This window comes from Malurus melanocephalus, unplaced genomic scaffold, assembly GCF_030028575.1.
Source record: "Malurus melanocephalus ecotype Western Australia unplaced genomic scaffold, MMel_1.1 scaffold_75, whole genome shotgun sequence".
In the NCBI taxonomy this organism is placed as follows: Eukaryota; Metazoa; Chordata; class Aves; order Passeriformes; family Maluridae; genus Malurus; species Malurus melanocephalus.
The window spans coordinates 1,443,633-1,461,821 of record NW_026623307.1 but is presented as its reverse complement, the minus strand read 5'-3'; the positions used below and the strand labels follow the sequence as shown (position 1 = coordinate 1,461,821).

At 59.8% G+C, this 18,189-nt stretch overlaps 1 protein-coding gene and 2 non-coding genes across 10 annotated transcripts in view; all 3 read left to right on the top strand.

Annotated features, from left to right (window-relative positions):
* The window catches only part of EIF4G1 (eukaryotic translation initiation factor 4 gamma 1), an 18,514-nt gene extending 766 nt beyond the window's left edge, over positions 1–17,748 (top strand). For 2 of the 8 annotated variants that reach the window (XM_057367107.1, XM_057367112.1), the window contains exons 2-33: positions 556–616; positions 1,890–1,994; positions 2,092–2,178; positions 3,651–3,824; positions 4,175–4,274; positions 5,998–6,110; positions 7,186–7,278; positions 7,359–7,425; positions 7,781–8,647; positions 9,753–9,841; positions 10,042–10,228; positions 10,595–10,728; positions 10,971–11,108; positions 11,301–11,474; positions 11,554–11,751; positions 11,998–12,144; positions 12,239–12,475; positions 12,562–12,666; positions 13,077–13,230; positions 13,338–13,435; positions 13,516–13,618; positions 13,737–13,839; positions 14,462–14,718; positions 14,813–14,928; positions 15,102–15,274; positions 15,405–15,530; positions 15,616–15,697; positions 15,910–16,008; positions 16,112–16,246; positions 16,336–16,417; positions 16,496–16,636; positions 16,749–17,748. In XM_057367107.1, coding sequence (XP_057223090.1) covers positions 1,920–1,994; positions 2,092–2,178; positions 3,651–3,824; positions 4,175–4,274; positions 5,998–6,110; positions 7,186–7,278; positions 7,359–7,425; positions 7,781–8,647; positions 9,753–9,841; positions 10,042–10,228; positions 10,595–10,728; positions 10,971–11,108; positions 11,301–11,474; positions 11,554–11,751; positions 11,998–12,144; positions 12,239–12,475; positions 12,562–12,666; positions 13,077–13,230; positions 13,338–13,435; positions 13,516–13,618; positions 13,737–13,839; positions 14,462–14,718; positions 14,813–14,928; positions 15,102–15,274; positions 15,405–15,530; positions 15,616–15,697; positions 15,910–16,008; positions 16,112–16,246; positions 16,336–16,417; positions 16,496–16,636; positions 16,749–16,930 — 4,836 coding nt within the window. In that variant the 5' untranslated portion in view covers positions 556–616; positions 1,890–1,919 and the 3' untranslated portion in view covers positions 16,931–17,748. Of the gene's footprint in view, positions 1–555; positions 617–1,885; positions 1,995–2,091; positions 2,179–3,413; positions 3,485–3,650; positions 3,825–4,174; positions 4,275–5,997; positions 6,111–7,185; positions 7,279–7,358; positions 7,426–7,780; positions 8,648–9,752; positions 9,842–10,041; positions 10,229–10,594; positions 10,729–10,970; positions 11,109–11,300; positions 11,475–11,553; positions 11,752–11,997; positions 12,145–12,238; positions 12,476–12,561; positions 12,667–13,076; positions 13,231–13,337; positions 13,436–13,515; positions 13,619–13,736; positions 13,840–14,461; positions 14,719–14,812; positions 14,929–15,101; positions 15,275–15,404; positions 15,531–15,615; positions 15,698–15,909; positions 16,009–16,111; positions 16,247–16,335; positions 16,418–16,495; positions 16,637–16,748 lie in introns of those variants that run through there. The other 6 variants (XM_057367111.1, XM_057367114.1, XM_057367109.1 and 3 more) reach the window with 5 other exon arrangements.
* On the top strand, positions 9,884–9,960 carry LOC130574177 (small nucleolar RNA SNORD66). The gene has a single exon (XR_008965394.1). It is a non-coding gene; the product is annotated as a small nucleolar RNA SNORD66 (small nucleolar RNA).
* Positions 11,151–11,225, top strand: LOC130574178 (small nucleolar RNA SNORD66). The gene has a single exon (XR_008965395.1). It is a non-coding gene; the product is annotated as a small nucleolar RNA SNORD66 (small nucleolar RNA).
* Positions 17,749–18,189: the final 441 nt, after the last annotated feature.

Genomic DNA, 18,189 nt, shown 5'->3' with positions numbered 1-18,189 from the left:
CCGCCGGATGCCGCACCGGGCACCGCACCGCGCCCTCCTGCCGCCGCGATGGTGGTGCCGGCGCCGCGGGACGGAGCCGGCCTTGGCCGCCGGTTTGGCCGCCGCCTCGGCCTGGGGGCGAGGCCGCGCTTGGGCCTGGCGGGGCCGGCCGCTCTCGGGCCACGGCCGCGGCCTGTCCCGGCCCSTCCGCCGGTGATCCTTGCCTTGTTCCTTGCTCTTCCGTGCGTTCCCGCCGCCCCGGAGTGCCGCTCCCGTCCCCCGGCCCCTTACTCGSACCGGGTTGAGCCTCCCCGGTTCCCCCCAGGCAGGGACCCCCCCGCCCCGTCGGCGGGCCCAGCACAGGCCGCGGCCCGGCCGCTCCCGACGGAGGGGAGGCGGCGGCGACTCCTGTTACAAACACCCGCGGTGGTTCCCCGTTTGTTCCCCCCGGACGGGACCCGCATTTCCCCGGCACTGCCGGGCTGGCCGGCGTCGGGGTAGTGCGAAGTCGGGGCTGGGCCGGACTCCCCCGCGGGGCCCGGCCTGATCTCTTTCTCTCTCCCTCCTCTCTCCCAGTCAGTCGGATGAACGGTCTCTGCAGGCCCGCTCAGCCGGCCCAGGTTTTTCCCGCGGGGGGGTGAGTATCCTGCTCGCTCCCGGTTGTCCGGTGGAGGAGACCGGGTCTGGGTGTCCCCGGGTGTCCCTGTCCCCTGTGAGACAATCCTCCCTCTCTGTTTTGGGGTGGCTGGTCTCAAGGCCTAGCTAAGCTGGCTCAGGTACGGGCTGTCCGTGCCAGACACTTGGATCCCCGGTGAGAAGGGACCCGAGGGGAGCACGAGGGGGTGCAACCCAGCCCCTGTCACCTCCTGAGACGTTGTCAGGGCCTATCTCATCTGGGGTTGTGACTTGGAGGATCCCTGTGATGGGGTGGCACCCCCACATCAAGATAAAGCCCCGGGGGGGCTGGGGTGCCCCATTTCCTGGTGTTGGTGGGACGTGCCTGGCAGTGCCCGCAGCGGGGCTGGGGGCCGGCAGTGCTGACGCGTCCGGGCGTCATATTACAGGAGGCACCAGGGCTGCTCCCTCGGGTGTCTGGCTGGCAACGGGCTCGCCGGGTGCCGTGGGGCTCAGGGGACCCCCGGYAGGGTCAGGGTACCGCCTCTCCTTCCTGCCCCGGTGGCCTTTGCMCTGGGGCGGGGAGAGTGGCACTCTCTGCCAAGTCCTTCCTGGGACAGCCGGGAGGGTGTCCAGGCCACCTGGGTGCCAGTGGTGGCAGGGGGCTGCGGGCTCCCCTGGGCAGGAGCGCTGGTGTCACGGGGGGATGTGGGAGCTGCTCCCTGCCTGCCCTGGTAGGCGTTTGCGGTGTATGCCGGGGACCCGGCACCACCGGCAGGAACAGGTTTGGCCGGCCGGGGGAAGCGCTTAGTAGGTCAGCTGGGGTGGAGCTGGGCATGGCTGACGCCGGGGTGCCATCGGCCCACCCAGCCCCCCGGAGTTAGTGGTGGCCTAGGTGCTGGTGGCACATCACGGGTACTGGTGCCCGCTCGTGTAGAGTCCAGATGGGCTTTGTGGGGTCACCTTTGGTGGGTCAGTCCTGCTGGTGGGCATGGCTGTGTTTGGGGTGTGATGGGGGGCTCAGCTCGCTTTGAAGGGCGTGAGGACCTGCCCAGGCTGGGTGACTTGGCATTGCCTACCCCATCTTCCTCATGGCCCAGTGGGGCAGGCRGTGGTGGCTGGGGGTCCGTGCCTTGATGGCATGCTGTCTGTGGTACATGGCTGATGCCTGGCTGTACCCTGGTAGGGTGTGGGGCTGGAGATTTGCAGCTTTCAGGGGTGACATGGACAGGGGACAGATGCCTGGGGTTCTGCCATCTCCAGCTTATGCCCACTGTGCCTRTCCCTTCAGATAGCGAGGGGATCCTTATGCACAACCCCATGAAATGAACAAAGCTCCACAGACCACAGGAGGAGCCCCAACTGCCCCGCACCCTGCCCCTTCTCCCGGACTGCCGCAGGTAACCGTCCCCTGCAGGGTTGGGGGACCTAGCTGTGCCTCCCCAGTTGGTGCTGGGGGCGGCAGTGCCATTGATTTCCCTCCCTGCCTTCTTCCAGCCGACATTCCCACCTGGTCAGACGGCACCTGTGGTTTTTAACCCGGCACCGACCTCACAAATGAATACGCCTTCTCAGCCGCGCCAGGTAAGGATTTTGCCCAGAGTTGGAGGGGGTGATAAGGGATATCCAACAGCTTTCTGCCTCCTGGCTGAGTAGCCCACACTGCCATGGAGCCCAGGGGTGTGAGGAGCAATGTGGTGCCCCTCAGGGCTGGCGTGTGCCTGCAGAKGGGGAATGAGCCTGTGATCCAGACCACCTGCCACCTGAGGACCTCCTGGCCCTGGGGTGGGGGGCAGGCKCCTCCAACGAGGATGCCCACCGAGTGACTGCTCTTCTCTCCTTCCTCCCCTGCCCCAAAACTCCCTCTCCTCCTCTCTCAGTTTCCAGCAGGGCCTCGGGCTATTCACCAGCAGGTACTAACCCGCTTCCCCTGCCCTGCATGCCAAACACTGTGCCCTGACACTGCACAGAAACACCCACCTTGGGCATGAAGGGGCTGGGAAGCATGTGGGGATCCCAGAGCTCGGGAACAGGCTGGTCTGGGGAAAGTGCGGGATGCCTGCTCGACTTTGGGTAGGTTTCTCTGCAGTGTCTCCCCAGTTCCCTCCTTGCATGAAGCCTGCAGCATGGGGCTGTGACTGTGCTAACTCTGGCCCAGGCTGTTGCTTCTGCCTGTGTCCTTYCTCAAACTCCTCTTCCTCCCTATTTTGCTTGGTCTCCCAAGGCCCTGCAGTGCTGTGCAAGGCTCTGGACCTCCATCAGCCCCCTTGTATGGAGGAGCTGCTGGAGACAGATCTGGTGACATCCTTGGCTGTGCTGTCTGGGAGCTCATCAGAYCCATCCCTGCCCCTTAGGCGGTCCCTACAGGGGACCTCAATGGATTTCGGATGTGGGCACAGGGCTCCCTGGCCTCTTVTCCCTTCCTCTGCTATCCCTGTCCCAGTGCCAGTAACTCCTGTCTCTCTCTTTCCCCTTTTCCCTCTGTATGCGTGCGCTTGCTAACAGGGAGGATTCAGGTCTCTTCAGGTAACGCTTTCTCCTTGCCCTGGGGGTGCGTGCGGGGACCCTTCCTTGCCCGCTCGTCGCTGGGCTGGAGCTGCTGCTCCCGGGGATGCTCTTTCCCGGCAAACAAGCCGGGTSGGGATGAGCGGCATTGGCCGGGGTGGGAATAGCGAGCTCCACATGCTGTCCGGCTCTGACATGGCGGGACTACAGGTCCCAGCATYCACCGCGAGTGCCGGGAGCTGGAGCGGAGCACGCCGGGACCGCCGCCGCTGAGCTGCGTGCGGCCGTGGCCGGCCCCGGGCGCTGGAGCTGCCGGCCCCGGGAGGGCTGGGACGGGGCCGCGCCGGGCATGAGCTGGGTCGGGTGGACCCAGGCGGCCCCGCAGGTGCGTAGGGACGGGATAGTGACGGGCTGGGGGTGGCCTGGGGGTTGCCGAGGCGGGGCTGCATCCCGGAGGGGTGGGGGAGGGGTTAATGTTTCCCCAAGTGTGCGGGAGTGGCGGATGAAGGTGCTGGAACTCCTGCTGACGCTCTGCCCCATCTCTCCCCAAGCATTTCTACCAGAACAGGGCGCAGCCTCCTGCCAGTGCGTCCCGTGTGCAGAGTAACACGACGGCTCGGCCCGGCCCTCCTGCCCATGTGTATCCGGCTGCTTCCCAGGTGATGATGATACCCTCCCAGATATCCTACACACCTTCCCAAGGAGCCTATTACATTCCCGGACAGGTGAGGGCCATCCTCTGGACTCTGCAAGAGGGGATTGGGATGGGCACTGGTGGGAGGGTGTTACCTGGGGTTGGAGCTCAGATCTGTTTTGGGAGGGTAGAAGGTGTCGTGAGACTCCCTGAACACCCACTGATTTGAGCAGGTTGCTGCTGACTCTGTAGAGAGGCAGCAGGCAGTACTGGTCCCCTCCCCAGCAGTTCTCTAAGGCATCTGGTGTCTACTTTGTGTCCTGCTCCCTGCCCTGACGTCCATCTAGTTCACAGGCAGGTTCGGGATTATCTCAGGTGTTTGGGGGTATGTCTGTGCCCTGCAGGGGACATAACTGACTTTTTTCTTCTTTGTTATTGCAGGGTCGCTCCACGTATGTTGTCCCGACCCAACAGTACCCGGTCCAACCTGGCGCCCCTAGTTTTTACCCTGGAGCCAGCCCCACAGAGTTCGGGACTTACGGTACAGACAGAGGGGTTGCTCCACTCCCTGGTGTTCTCTCAGTCCCAGCACTTCCATGTTTTTTTGCTCCCCTGTCTCTGRCCTTTGTGCATCCCCCTGAGCTGAGCACAGTTCACTGTGACTGATTCTGTGATTCTATTGAAGGCTGTTTTGGGGGGCTGCCTGTTGCCCAGCAGCACACTGTGTCCCGCCAGTCCTTTCACCCCTGTCCTTTTCCAAATCTGGGCYGTTTAATATTTAACTCTCCTGGCGGAGGGCTGGGACAGACTTTATCCCCTGCTCCCCTCTCTCTTGCTGTAAAGGTGGTGAGCAGTTCAGTGCTTGCTGAGCCCCTCAACTGCTGCTCCCCAGGAGCTGAGCTGGGGTGCTCCGTGCCTGCCCCCTCCCGGTGCTTGGGGAGTGTGGTGCGTGCAGCTCCTCCTCCTTTCCCCCGCTCACATGTGGCCACCCGGGCTGTGACTATATTTAGGCTTGGTCGGTCCTGGGAGGCCTGGCAGACTTAGAAATGTGAGCCGAGGCCTTCGGCCTGGCCCCGGCACAGCAGCAAAGCATAACCGGGGCAGCGATGGGCTTCTCCTGAGCCAGGTACGTGCCCGGCCTCCCTCCCTCTTGTSCCGGGGCCCAGCCAGCCCCTCAGAGGAGGGAGGTGGCCCCTGGCAGTGGCTGTCTCCTGTGCTTGGGCCAGGACCCTTCTGTTCCTTTGTGCACAGCCCTGGGACATGCTCTGGGTATCTCTTTAAAGGTTCCAGGATGGGTGTGCCCCCCACCTCTACTTGGGGGCTGCTGTGGCTCTTCCCAGGGAAGCTGGCAGCAGCTTGTCTCTTGCCCACAGGACTGGCTGGGTGACCTGGCATGGTGTGCCGCTTGACAAATGAGTCAGATCATTCCTCCTGTCTCCTCTGGTCCCYAGGGCTAGGCAGCTCAGGGTCTCCTTCCTTCTCCCCCATGCCTGACACATCCCAGTGTGTAAGGCCCATTCAGCGTCCTTGTGGTCCCCTGAGCAGAGGGAGGGTCCCTGACTCAGGGATGGTGCAGTCACTAGAGCACCTTGGTTGGCTTCCAGCGTCGGTGCAGTGGGAAAGGTACTGGAGCCAGTACCCAGTCGTGCCTGTCTCTACACACCCATATCCCCGTGGCAGTGCTCTGGGGTGATGCTCACGGATGCCCTGGGARGAGTGGAGTGCCTCTTAAAAGCTGTGCCAGCCCTGGATGGGATCCARCTCTGCCTCTGGTCCTCAGCATAGCTCCTTCCTCTGGGCTGGGCTYGCCAGGGGCTCGTGCTGTATGGGGAGCCCAAGCCCCTTAGCCTGGGTGTGAATGGAGGCTGCCTGGTGCCGCCCTCGGGCTGGTGCCGGCCCTGGGGAGATAAGGGTGCAGGCAGGAAGGCAGCTGCCTGCAGAGCCAGGACGCCTGTACCTGACATGGCCGAATGTCCAGGCAGGGCTCTTGGTGGCGTGGAGCCGATGGGCATGGTGGACGCCCGCGGGGCCTGGCTGGGCGTGGGGGTGGTGCGGGGACGCTCTCTGCTTCACAAGGAAGGAATTCGGTCAGGCCTGTCAGGCGGGTTGGGACAATCCAGGCCGGATGCGATGGGGGTTCGCTGCAGAGCAGCAAGGGCTTTCTGGGCTCCTGACAGACCCCTGTGTTTGGGAGATCAGGGAGTCTTGAGGACGGAATTGGAGGATCTGGGCTGGCTGGTCTGACGCTCTCTCCTCTCCTTCAGCGGGTGCGTATTACCCGGCGCAGGGGGTGCAGCAGTTCTCAGCGGGGGTCCCCACTGCCCAGGTCATTGTGAGCCAGCAACCACCGATCCCCCCCAAACGAGAACGCAAGACGGTAAGGAGCCATCTGCCTCCAGGCATGGGGGTGCTCGTGTGCMGGAGGGGGTGCTCRTGTGCAGGAGGGGGATGGTGTCAGCCCCAGGTGCCAGTGGTGTGTGGGATGGGAAGTGGTGCAGCTTGCCAGGGAAGTGGGGTGCCAGACAGCTGTGTCCCTGTAGGCTGGGGTGCTTAGYGAGGGAACTGGGGTGCACAGTGGGTGCTGGCGACCTTGGCCGTCCCGGCGGGCAGCGTTGTGCTGAGTCACGGCTCTGGGGAGGGCGGGGGTGCCGCGGCTGCCAACTGCTGTCTGCTCCCGGAGATGCCGGTGCTCGGAGGCCTCGCATGGGGCCTATTTATAGCGGGGAGCCGGGTGGCTGCCGACATKGCCCCTTGCTGGGGGGCAAGGGTTGCCACTGGGAAGCGGGGTGCTGGCATTTCCTTGTTGGAGATGGGTTGAGCTCTGCACTTGGTGTTCTGGGAGCAGGTCGTGTTCAGAAGGTGGAGTGAGCTAGATTCCTGGCTGCACTGTGCTCTGCACTGTAGTTCCAGCCAGACCCATGAGTTCCCCTCCAGTCACCCTAGAGCAGGATGCCCTGTAACTCGTGCTGTACCCATGGCAGGAATGGGGCTATGAGGCTGTGGGTATGTGGGTTGTGCCTGGGGTGCCACAGAGGTCATTGTGGTTTCTGTGTACTGAGGCTGGTCCCGTGTTGTTCCCATGATGTGGGGGGTCCCTGCATTCCGTGTGCCAGCACAGCGATGCCTTGGGATCCCCTGACTTCTGGACATGGGGTCCTGGCCTGGGGACTGGCCTGGGGACCTGCTGGCTCCAGCTGCCTGTTGCAATCGCTTGCAAGGCTTTGAGACAGGCCAGTGTCAGTGAGACACTGTGCTCTGTAGTGAGGGGATGTGGCACCCACTGGTCCCCAAACTGTGTGTGGCCAGGCCAGGCACTGCAGTGAATGAACCTCCTTTCTCCGTTTGGAGGAGGGTATCCCTGGGAGTGTTGGGCCCAGGGGAAGGGGGTGGCACATGTGCTGTGTCCTGCACCCTGCCAACAGCTTCCCCATTTCACTCTGATTCTTGGACAGATCCGAATACGAGACCCCAACCAAGGTGGCAAAGACATTACAGAAGAAATTATGTCTGGAGCAAGAACCTCATCCACCCCTACRCCTCCACAGGTAAGGGGACCCTCTGACTCCCCAGCCGGGGCAGAGGGAAGTGAATGTGGCCCTGTTCAACCACCTCTTTTTCCCCTCAGGCTGGAAGTGGTTCGGAGCCCCAGGCCAACGGAGAGACCCCCCATGTAGCAGTTATTGTCCGGCCGGGTAAGTGCCCATGTCAGGGCTGGGTGTGCCAGCTGGCATGGCTGCAGCAAGGCTCCCTAGTGTTGGCACTGCAGGGTGTGAAATGCCAGCCCCACTGTTCCTTGGTTCTTCTGAGGCTTCTGGGGTCAGATGCATTCCCTGCATACCTGGGGACCATGTTTGATCCGGGAGAGTTTATGCGAGTTGCTCAGCTCAGCTGGACCTTAGGCACTGGAGGACCCCTATTGTCCCCATCACCCATTTGYGATGTGGCTTGGTGCATCTGTCCCTACTTCTGAAGACAGAGGGATCTGGGGAGGAATGTGGGGTGAGCAGGGGATCAGATAGTCATCCATTAATACGACCCACSTTGCAGATGACCGCCCAAAGCCTGCGCTGGTGGTGAGCAAACCCGTCTCCCTGGAGCCCAGCAAGTCGGCATCCCCGTCGCCTCCCCCTCCCCTCATCCCCGAGGTGGAGCCTGTGGTGCTCTCGCCTGTGACATTGGTGCCAATGGAGCCTCCCGTGGACACGGACACGAAAGCGGAGCAGGGCGAGGCGCCACCTGACCCGCAAAAGACGTTAAGCGCCATCACTACAGTGCCAGGGGCTGTGGAGCCCAACATGGACACGGTGGCTGCGGAGGAGGAGGAGGAAGAGGAGGAGGAGGTTGCTGTTCCCCTCCCAGAGCCCACCCCACAGGAGCCTGTGCCCCCTGAGGTGCCCGCGGTGCCCGTTGCTTCCCCGATGCCAGCCGTGCCCCCGGTGCCGGCTGCACCGTCACCGCCACCCGTCGTATCACAGGCCCCTGAAGCGCCCGCCAAACCTGCCTCCCCCAGCCCCCCACCACCCCGGGAAGAGCCCTGCCCTGAACCCACTGCTGAGGCCAACGGGGTCTTGGAGGAGACGCCTGAGCCAGTCCCTGAGGCGCCCCTGTGCCAGCCAGTGCCGGTCTCTGAGCCGGTGCCTGCGCCCACCCTGGACTCCCCCACTGCACAGCCTGAAGAGCTGCCCCTGCCCAATGGGGTGGAGGGTGCCAGCAAAGTGGAGCCGAGTGAGGAGCAACCCGAGTCGGATGTCAGCCCCATCTCAGAGCCTGAGGAGCCGGCCCAGCCCGGCACCCCTGCCTCACCACCCGCAGAGGAGGAGGAGGAGGAAGAGAGTGAAGGCCCTGGTGAGACCCAGGAGCGAAGCTTGAGCCCAGCCCCTGCCCCTTCGCAGACCTCGGAGGCGACCGCGCAAGGTTGGGGATGCTGGGCTGCAGGGTACCCCAGGGTGGGTGAGGTGGGGGCATCACGTTGGTGTGCTGCTAGGCATGAGGTACAGGGAAAGTGTTGGAGAGGGGGACAGGGTTARGGACATGGTGTGTGGGTAAGGGATGCTGAGAAGGACAAGGTGCCTGTGTATGGTGAGATGAGGGAGATGTCTGGGGAGTGCATCTGTRTGGAGGTGTATGGGGTGGGTATGGAAAAGGGGTGTCAGGGGAAAGTAAGGGCATTTTGTGTGATACTTTGTGCGGGAATGTAGCGGGAGTGTGTCAGGGTTGTATCTGAGGATTGTCCCCAGTCACTGAGGACTCTGGGAGGTGGATGTTCGGCAAGGAAGATGTGTGGCATGCTGTGTAAGGGTGTGCAAGTACACAGGTGCTTGGGGAAAGTGGGGTGCCATGGGGACGTGCTGAGGTTTCTCTTTTTATTTCTCTTTAAGCACCCTGCACAGTAGTGTGGGGGTTACATRCAGGTGATGTGGAAGATGGTCTCACAGGATGTGTTTATATGGAATGCCTCGTGCAGGGATACAGGGGGGCTGTATCTACCTAAAGGCAGATACATTTCTGGGGAGTATAGTTGTATGGGCTATATGGGTGTGTAGGGGTGCTGGGAATGGGAGTGTGGATGGGGGCAGAGGTTTGTATGGGAGTGTGCCTGTAAGGGCTGCCCTGCAGAGGGGTGTGGGTATCTGCAGGGATGCCCTGACAATGATGGGGAGCTCTGCACTGGGGAAGTGGTGTAGGTGGGAGGCTTTGAAGAAGCATAGGGTAAATTGGGGTGCAACARTTGGATGGGGAGAGGTGTGAGATATGTCTGTACAGGTATATTCTGGGGTGCACGCTTGGGGAGTAGGCTGCTTTGGTGGGCTGCATGCAGGATTCACAGGGCTGCACATAGCCAGGTGTGTACACAGTGTTTGGGGATGGAGGCTGTGGTGGGGTGACAGGACCACATCCCTGTGGCTCCATCTTGAAGCTCACCTGGTGTTACTGGGACCTTGCTGGTGACCCCATAGCTGGTGTCAGGGTACTTTGGAGACTGAGGGTTCCTGACTTTCACCTCCCTGCTTCCTCCCAGTCGCCATGTCGGTGCCAAAGAAGAAGCGAAGGATGAAGGAGCTGAACAAGAAGGAGGCAGTAGGTGATTTGCTGGATGCCTTTAAAGAGGTGAGTGTCCCAGCAGTGTCCAACAATCACCTTGTGTCCCTTCTCCTGTGATGAACTCTGTTTTGTGCCATCGTGTCTGGGCCACTGATGCTCTGTGATGGTAATGAGGATCTGAGGCGGGGTGGACACTGAGGAGTGGGGTGGAGGGGACAGGACTAGGCTTGTGGGGGTGACTGCTGTCCCTGTCCCTCCTGCTGCAGTCTCAGACTGGTGACAGTGCCTCAGAGGCAGAGAACAAGCCCCCCACGTCTGCCCCTGCCAGTGAAGCGGAGGATGTGGCTCCTGCCCGTCCACAGGAAGAGTCGGAAGAGACGTGGGAGGAGAAGGAGGACAARTTGGCCCCAGAAAAGGGCAAGGCTGCTGGCCAGAAGTATGGCTACAAGGAAGGTGAGCTGCACCTTGGCACAGTCCTCTGCTGGCAGTCACCATCTCTGGATCCAGCAGTGGGGAAGGTGTGGGTGGCATGGTCCCACTGTCCTAAACTTCACATTCTCCTCTTGTCTTCTCCCCAAGCTTGGCATAGGGTGGGGGACAGAATTCTCAGCACAAGGGTCCTGGCAGGAGGCAGGGAGCTGGTGGCATCAAACTTTCTAAGCTGATAGTGTCCTGCTTATGGTGTACCAAGCCGGGGCAGTTCTCTGGTTGTYTACATCCCACCTTGCTGGTCCTTGTGTGGACCCAGACCTGCTACAGCCCAGGGCAGAGGATATGGGACAAGCCACMTCAGAATCTCCCTCTTGCCCTCCACTGCAGAGCAATGGAARCCACTGAACCCTGAGGAGAAGAAGMGATATGACCGGGAATTCCTGCTGGGCTTCCAGTTCATCTTTGCCAGCATGCAGAAACCTGAGGGGCTGCCCCAGATCACAGATGTGGTGCTGGACAAGGTTGGTGCGGCCCTGGAAATCGGGGAAATGTGGGTGGGGGTCTAGGTCCTCTTTGTGCCTTGTCAAGACAAGGCACGGACATACTTTTGTGCTYGGGGTCCTGTTGCAGCACTTGCAATGACCCTTGAGCCTTGGTTTGGTGGGTGTGGGGGTACCTGTGGGGCCTTTTTTCCAGTTCCTTGTCCCGGCGCTGAGGCTGGGGGATGGATCCATCCCACTCCTCTGCCCCCGGGCATCCTCAGCCGTGTGTACCTTCGCAGGCCAACAAGACCCCTCTGCGGGCACTCGACCCCATCCGTCTCAGTGGCATGAACTGCAGCCCTGACTTCACCCCCTCCTTCGCCAACCTTGGCAGGCCTGTCATGGGCAACCGGGGCCTGGTGAGTATCTCCTCGCTTCACTCCTGCCATCCCACTCTGCCTCTCCATGATGATCAAGCTTTCGAGCCACTGTGTCTGGGCCACTGATGTCCGTGATGGAATTGAGGATCTGAGTAGGCGGACTGGGGACTCCCTGGGAGCCAGCCCAGGTGGTCCCAGAGCGGAGACATGAGTTTCTTCTCCATGTGTCAGCCCTCAGGGTTGGGTCCCCGCCGCTCCCAGCAGAGCCAGAGGAAGGAGCCCCGCAAAATCATTGCTACTGTGTCCCTCAATGAGGATGTCAAGCTGAACAAGGCCGAGAAGGCCTGGAAACCCAGCAGTAAACGTGCTTCCGAGGAGGAGGATCCTGAGAATATCAAGACACAGGTGGGAGTTGGGGTGGGCAGGCAGTGGGAGGRCCTGGGGGGAAGGTGCTGAGCTCTTGCTGACCCTGCTGCCCTTGCAGGAACTGCTCCGCCGCGTCCGCAGCATCCTCAACAAGCTGACGCCCCAGATGTTCCAGCAACTGATGAAGCAGGTGATGGAGTTGTCCATTGACACGGAGGAGCGGCTCAAGGGTGTCATCGACCTCGTCTTCGAGAAGGCCATCTCGGAGCCAAACTTCTCYGTTGCCTATGCTAACATGTGCCGTTGCCTTATGGGGGTGAGCAGAAGCTGAGTGGGAAAAAGTTTTTTTGGCCACCTCAGTTGAGCTTARTAGTGTGCAGGTCCTTCTATATGGAATAGGGAAATGGGGTGTGTGGGTKGAGGACCAAGTTCAGAGTGTTAGCAGGGCATCACGAAGTTGTAGGGTGGCTTTTCGCTGGTTTGAGTAGTGTCAATTTAGATGCCAAACTTYTGGGGAAGACACAACTTACGCTTCTTGTCTGGGTCATACCTCTCCCTGCAGCTTAAAGTGCCCACAACAGACAAGCCCACAGTGACTGTGAACTTCCGCAAGCTGCTGCTCAACCGCTGCCAGAAGGAGTTTGAGAAGGACAAGGATGACGATGAGATCTTTGAGAAGCGGCAAAAGGAGATGGATGATGCCAGTGCTGTGAGTTGGGGTTGGAGGCTGCAGCTGAGGGCTGGCATGAGTRTCCTTGGGCTGGCTCTGGACACTGATGTGGCCTGCTGGGCTTTTCCTGCAGCCYGAGGAGAAGGCGCGCATGAAGGATGAGCTGGAGGAGGCGCGGGACAAGGCCCGACGACGATCCCTCGGCAACATCAAGTTCATTGGAGARCTCTTCAAACTGAAGATGTTGACRGAGGCCATCATGCACGACTGTGTGGTGAAGCTGCTCAAAAACCATGATGAGGAGTCTCTTGAGTGCCTTTGCCGCCTGCTTACGACCATTGGCAAGGACTTGGACTTTGAGAAAGCCAAGGTATTCCTTGCCTTGCCCTGCCCTGCCTTGCCTTGTCCTTCCTTTGCTTTTGGGAGGAATGTGACTATGGTTCTGTCCCTCTATAGCCCAGGATGGACCAGTAYTTCAATCAGATGGAGAAGATCATCAAAGAGAAAAAAACATCATCCCGAATCCGTTTCATGCTTCAGGACGTGATTGACCTCAGACGGGTAAGGTTCATGGAATGTTAYTGTGTGGGGACTGTCCTTCGTTCCCTGCTTGGTCCCATGGAGCTGCTGGACATGTCCTCTGGATGCCAGCAATCCATGTGTCGTCTGGAGGGGAGAGGTGGGTATGTGAGCTGTGGCCAGCCCCAGAGACACCATGCTAGCCCCGGCCCTTGGTTATCATGGTAGTGGTAGTGGGCACACAGTAAWTGGCGGCTGTTTAATGCAGGGGGGCTCCAGAAACTGAGCCTTTTTGTGCCAAAAGCTGCCACAGTACGTGGAAAGCAGTGATGGCCGAGACAGGAGACCAACCTGAGGCTTTGAGAGTGGGATGACTGGGAAGGGGAGAAGGCCTTTCCCTTCATCCTCCAGCCAGCTCAGTGCCCTCTTCCCTCCTTCCTTGGCCTCTGTAGAATAGCTGGGTGCCGCGGCGAGGAGACCAGGGCCCCAAAACCATCGATCAGATCCACAAGGAAGCAGAGATGGAGGAGCATCGGGAGCACATCAAAGTGCAGCAGCTCATGTCGAAGGACAAGAGGAGAGGACCTCCTGGGCCATCCTCTGGTGGTGAGTGCCTGGGCTTGGGCAAACTTGAGGCTGCCAGGGGTGGGTTGCTCCTGCTGGACACTGCTCTAGGCTGGGCTGCACCTTTTGACTGTCCCCCTTGTGCTCAGGGCGCAGTAGCCTGGTCGCAGATGATGGCTGGAACACGGTGCCCATCAGCAAGGGCAACCGGCCCATCGACACCAACCGGCTAACGAAGATCACCAAGGTGAGGCTGGGGGAGGCTGCCTGGCCTAGATCCRGCCTCAGTGGGGAAGGTCAGGTCTGACTGTCTCTCTCCACCTTCAGCCTGGATCCATCGACTCCAATAACCAGCTCTTTGCGCCAGGTGGGCGGCTGAGCTGGGGCAAAGGCAGCAGTGGAGGGTCTGGCGCAAAGCCCGCAGATTCAGGTAGGCCGTGTGGGAATGGCTGGGCGCTGTGGGACAGACTGGGTGGGGTGATCCTTCCCCTGGCAGTTCTGTACCAGGTAGGTGCTGAATTCTGAGACTTCCTTCTTTTCATGCCTAGCATCTGATTCAGGGCGACCAGCCACAAGCACCTTGAACCGCTTCTCAGCGCTCCAGCAGTCAATGTCTGCTGAGATCCCAGAGTCCCGCCGTCTGGTGCAGAGGTGAGGGTCCAGCCCTGCCTTGGTGGATGGGTGTKTGAGGAAGAACCCCTGATTCAGGCTTGCAGTTGATGAGTGTGTAGGCAAGTTCCAGTATCCGGACTTGCCCTGTGGCAAGATTGGGCCTTGAGGGAGCTTGGAGTCAGTGSTGAGTCCTTGTGGCAGGGAAGGTTGACCTCACCCTGGATGCCCTTCCTACTGTTTGACACCTGGGTGACCACCCCTGAGTTGCCAGCTCTGGCCTGGGGGTCCTAGGAGCAGATGTTCATTGATGGGCTGGAGGGAGTCCCTTTGAGACTGGAGTGTAAGGTGCCCAAAGAGAGTTGCAGTTTGGTTTTGTTCAGAAAAGGAAAACAAAGCAGGGCTTTGCCATAGTCTGCATCAAAAGAAAGGTGTAAGSAAGACAAAGGCACTGCTCATCCATGCCAAGGAGCAGGGTGAAAGGGAAAAGGGTATGAGCTGGAACGGGGAAGAAATAGGGAAAAAGTTTTCCCCCAGTAATGGTCGAGTGCTAAAAGAGGTGGGGATTGGACTGGCACAGCCTGATCTGGCAGAGTGCTGCAGTTTGGGATCAGGAAGGGCGGTGATGATCCCTTCACACTGTGTGTGGTTTTTTCCCACCCAGGAGCAGCTCCAGCCGTGACCGGTCAGAGAAGGCTGGGGACAGAGGGGACCGAGAGTCACGTTCGGAGAAGGGCAGCGACCGTCTGGAGCGTCCTGACCGGGGAGAGCGGRCAGACAGGAACAGGTCTGCCCTCACCAAGAGGAGCTTCAGCAAAGAGACAGAGGACAGGAGCCGAGAACGGGAGAAGCAGGGCGGCCCCGAGGCTGTGCGCAAGGCTGCGAGCATGACAGAGGAGCGGGACCGGAGCCGAGAGACCAGTGAGCTGGGGAGGAGCCATGTCCCAGGGTCTGGCTGCACCTGCAGCTCTGCCTGTCCCAGCTGGTGCCTGATCCTTGTGCTCTCTCCTCACAGTTAAACAAGAGCCAACACCTCCTGCAATATCCACCAAACCCGCGCTGTCRGACGAGGAACTGGAGAAGAAATCCAAGGCGATCATAGAGGAATACCTGCACATCAGTGACATGAAGGTGAGAGGAGGGGGTGGCCAAGCACCCTGAAACACCCTGTGTGTTCCCATAACATGCCATATGCTTCCCTCCCTGTGGTAGTGCTGTTGAGCAGGGTTCTGGTGGTGCCTGGATGTGGAAGCAGGGAGCCAGAGCTGGCTCTAGGGCAGTTCTCACCTCACTTTTCCCTGCAGGAGGCCCTGCAGTGTGTGCAAGAACTGGGCAGCCCCTCCTCACTCTACATCTTTGTGCAAAATGGCATTGAGTCCACGCTGGAGAGGAGCACCATCTCCCGTGAGCACATGGGAGCCCTGCTCTGCCAGTTGGTGAAGACAGGCACGCTCTCCAAGGAGCAGTACTACAAAGGGTGAGGGGCCAGGACAGTCTGGCTTTGAATATGGCCCTTCTTGAGTAGGACTCAGCACAGATATCCTGAGGTCCCTCCTAGCCAAGGGCATGGGGACTGCTTGATCCCAACAGCTCCCTCTGCTCTTCAGGCTGCGGGAGATCTTGGAGATYGCAGAGGACATGGAGATTGACATCCCACACATCTGGCTGTACCTGGCTGAGCTCATCACTCCCATGCTACAAGAGGAAGGCATCCCCATGGAGGAGCTGTTCAGGTGAGGGCTGTGCACCTTGTCAGGGCTGGCATGGGGGGCTGCTTTGGGGGGCAGGTAGCTCACCCAGATCTCTTGTGTCCCACAGGGAGATCACGAAGCCCCTGGTGCCCATTGGGAAGGCCACYACGCTGCTGGTCGAGGTGCTGGGCTTGTTGTGCAAGGGCATGGTAAGTGCCTGCGGCTGCTGGCTGCTGTCTTGAGGACTGGCATCCTGCTTGGGTGCCAGGTGGGCATGTGGGGATTGAGCAGCCACCAGAGAGRATGGTGGGGGTCATCTCCTTCAGTRTCTGGGTCATGTGAGTGGCATGGCCAAGCCACAGTATCTTCCTCCCTGGAAATGGTGGGCATGGCGTGCTGATTCAGACTGTCTGTCCTGCAGAGCCAGAAGACTGCAGGAAAACTGTGGCGGGATGGAGGCCTGAGCTGGAAGGAATTCCTGCCTGAGGACCAGGATGTCAACAAATTTGTCACAGAGCAGGTGGGGGCTTGGTGGCAGTGAGGGACAGAGGTGCAGACCTTGGGCGGTGTGAGACCATGGTGCTCCTGTGTGCTGCCTTTAACAGCTCTCTTTGCTTCCCCAGAAATTGGAGTACACAATGGGGGACAGCTCAGACATGCCAAGTCGCAAGGAGCTGACCTCGGAGGAGCTGTGCAAGCAAATGGACAAACTGCTGAAGGAGAACCCGAACAACCAAAGAATATATGACTGGATTGAGGTGAGGGTGGGGGCACAGAACACAAGTAGTCTGGAGGCTCTCTCTTGGCTCCTTCTCCACCTCATAGTCCTTTACCCTCCCCCTTCCAGGCCAACCTGAGCGAGCAGCAGGTCTCGTCCAACACGTTTATCAGGGCCCTGATGACGTCTGTGTGCCACTCGGCCATTGTTTGTGAGTACCAGGGTGAGGTGGGAGCGCTGGGGATTCCCCTGCCCACACTGCCCCTCTCATGCTCTCATTCTCCTGCAGTTGAGAACCCGTACCGTGTAGATGCTGCGGTGATCCGCAACCAAGCTAAGCTGCTCCAGAAGTACCTGCGGGACGAGCAGAAGGAACTCCAGGCGCTCTATGCCCTGCAAGCCTTGGTGGTGAAGTTGGACCAGCCTCCCAGTGAGTGTTGTGGGTGTGGGTGGATTGAGGAGGGAGTGGCAAATCTGTTCCCACCCCCCAGGTTAGCTGGTGGCTGGAGAATAGCAGCCCCCCTTTGTCCCCCCCATTCCAGACCTTCTGCGGATGTTCTTTGATGCCCTCTACGATGAGGATGTCATTAAGGAGGAGGCTTTCTACAARTGGGAGTCCAGCAAGGACCCAGCCGAGCAGCAGGGCAAAGGGGTGGCTCTCAAATCGGTGACAGCCTTTTTCACCTGGCTCCGGGAAGCTGAGGACGAGTCGGACAACAACTGAGCAACTGTGAGGAGGAGGAGGAGGAGAAAGGGGGGAGAGAGAGCGGGGCACACTGGGGAGTGACTCCATCCCCTCCCACCCTTGGCCCCTATGGACTTGCTATGCCAGGGCTGAGGGATCTKCTGTGCCCCTTGCAGCCCCCCTCTCTCTTTTCTTCAGTTCTCCTCTCTTCTTCCTCTGTCCTGGTTCTGTTTGTGAGGCCTGTACGAGTTTGTCATTGATGATAATAAACAGATGCTGACTGAGGCGGTGGCTGCTGTGGGTCCCCTTGGGGACCCTCCTCGCCCCCCTCCCAGCGCAGGCACACCGGGTCTCTGGGAGTGGGGCAGAGCACCCCCGGATTCATGTCATGGAGCGGGGGGATGGGATGGGGACTTATCTCTCCCCTCCTCTCCCTCCTCCTCTTTCTCCTCCCCCCCTCTTGATGAAATATAGAGAGATTATATATATATAAACTTATTAAATTTGGTTTGGGGACAGGAGCGTGATTTCTCCCCCTCCCCTGTCCTCTCTCTATTCCTCCATCACTGCCTGGACCCCCTCCCCTCTATGGTTTTTAAATTTTAAATATAAATCATTCCCCCCCAGCTCCTGCTCTGACACCTGGGGAGGGTGCCGGGGAGGAGGGGGGGTGGCCCCTTCTCTCTGGGCCAGGCTGAGTCCCCTCCAACACCCCAAAAGCCCCCATCCTCCTACCAAACGTTTAAGGCCACAATTGGGCAAGCGACAGGGCGGCCCCCTCATCCGCGTCCCCTGTATTTATAGAGCGCCGGATGTGACGAGCCGCATGTGTAATTATTAAAACAAGGATTCAATTACTGGTCACGTGAATTTGTAAATAATTTTTTTTTTTTGCTTTTTTTTTTTTTTTTTTTTTATGGAGTATTTAATTGAAGATTTAAAGGCATCTTTTCACCTTAAAACTGGAAATAAAAGAACATTGCTAAATAACGCCCCGTGTGCCGCTGTTGCCGCCCCCCCGTCCCATGTCCCTTGTGCCTGGGCTGGTGTGGGGGTGCCAGCCTTGAGCACGGGCAGGGACCATTCTCCCCTGCCACTGCAAGGCAGACGGTAGGTACCCCCTACTCCAGGGCTGGAAGGGTGGCAAGGGGGTTGGATGTGCCTGGAGCCAGGCCCCCTGGACTCCCCTYGCTGGCACTGCTTGGCACAGGGTCTCTGCTGGTGGAACAGACAGCCCTGCCAGCAGCTTGGCTGTGGAGCAGAACCCTGATGTCCCCAAATGTCCCTTTTTCCACAGG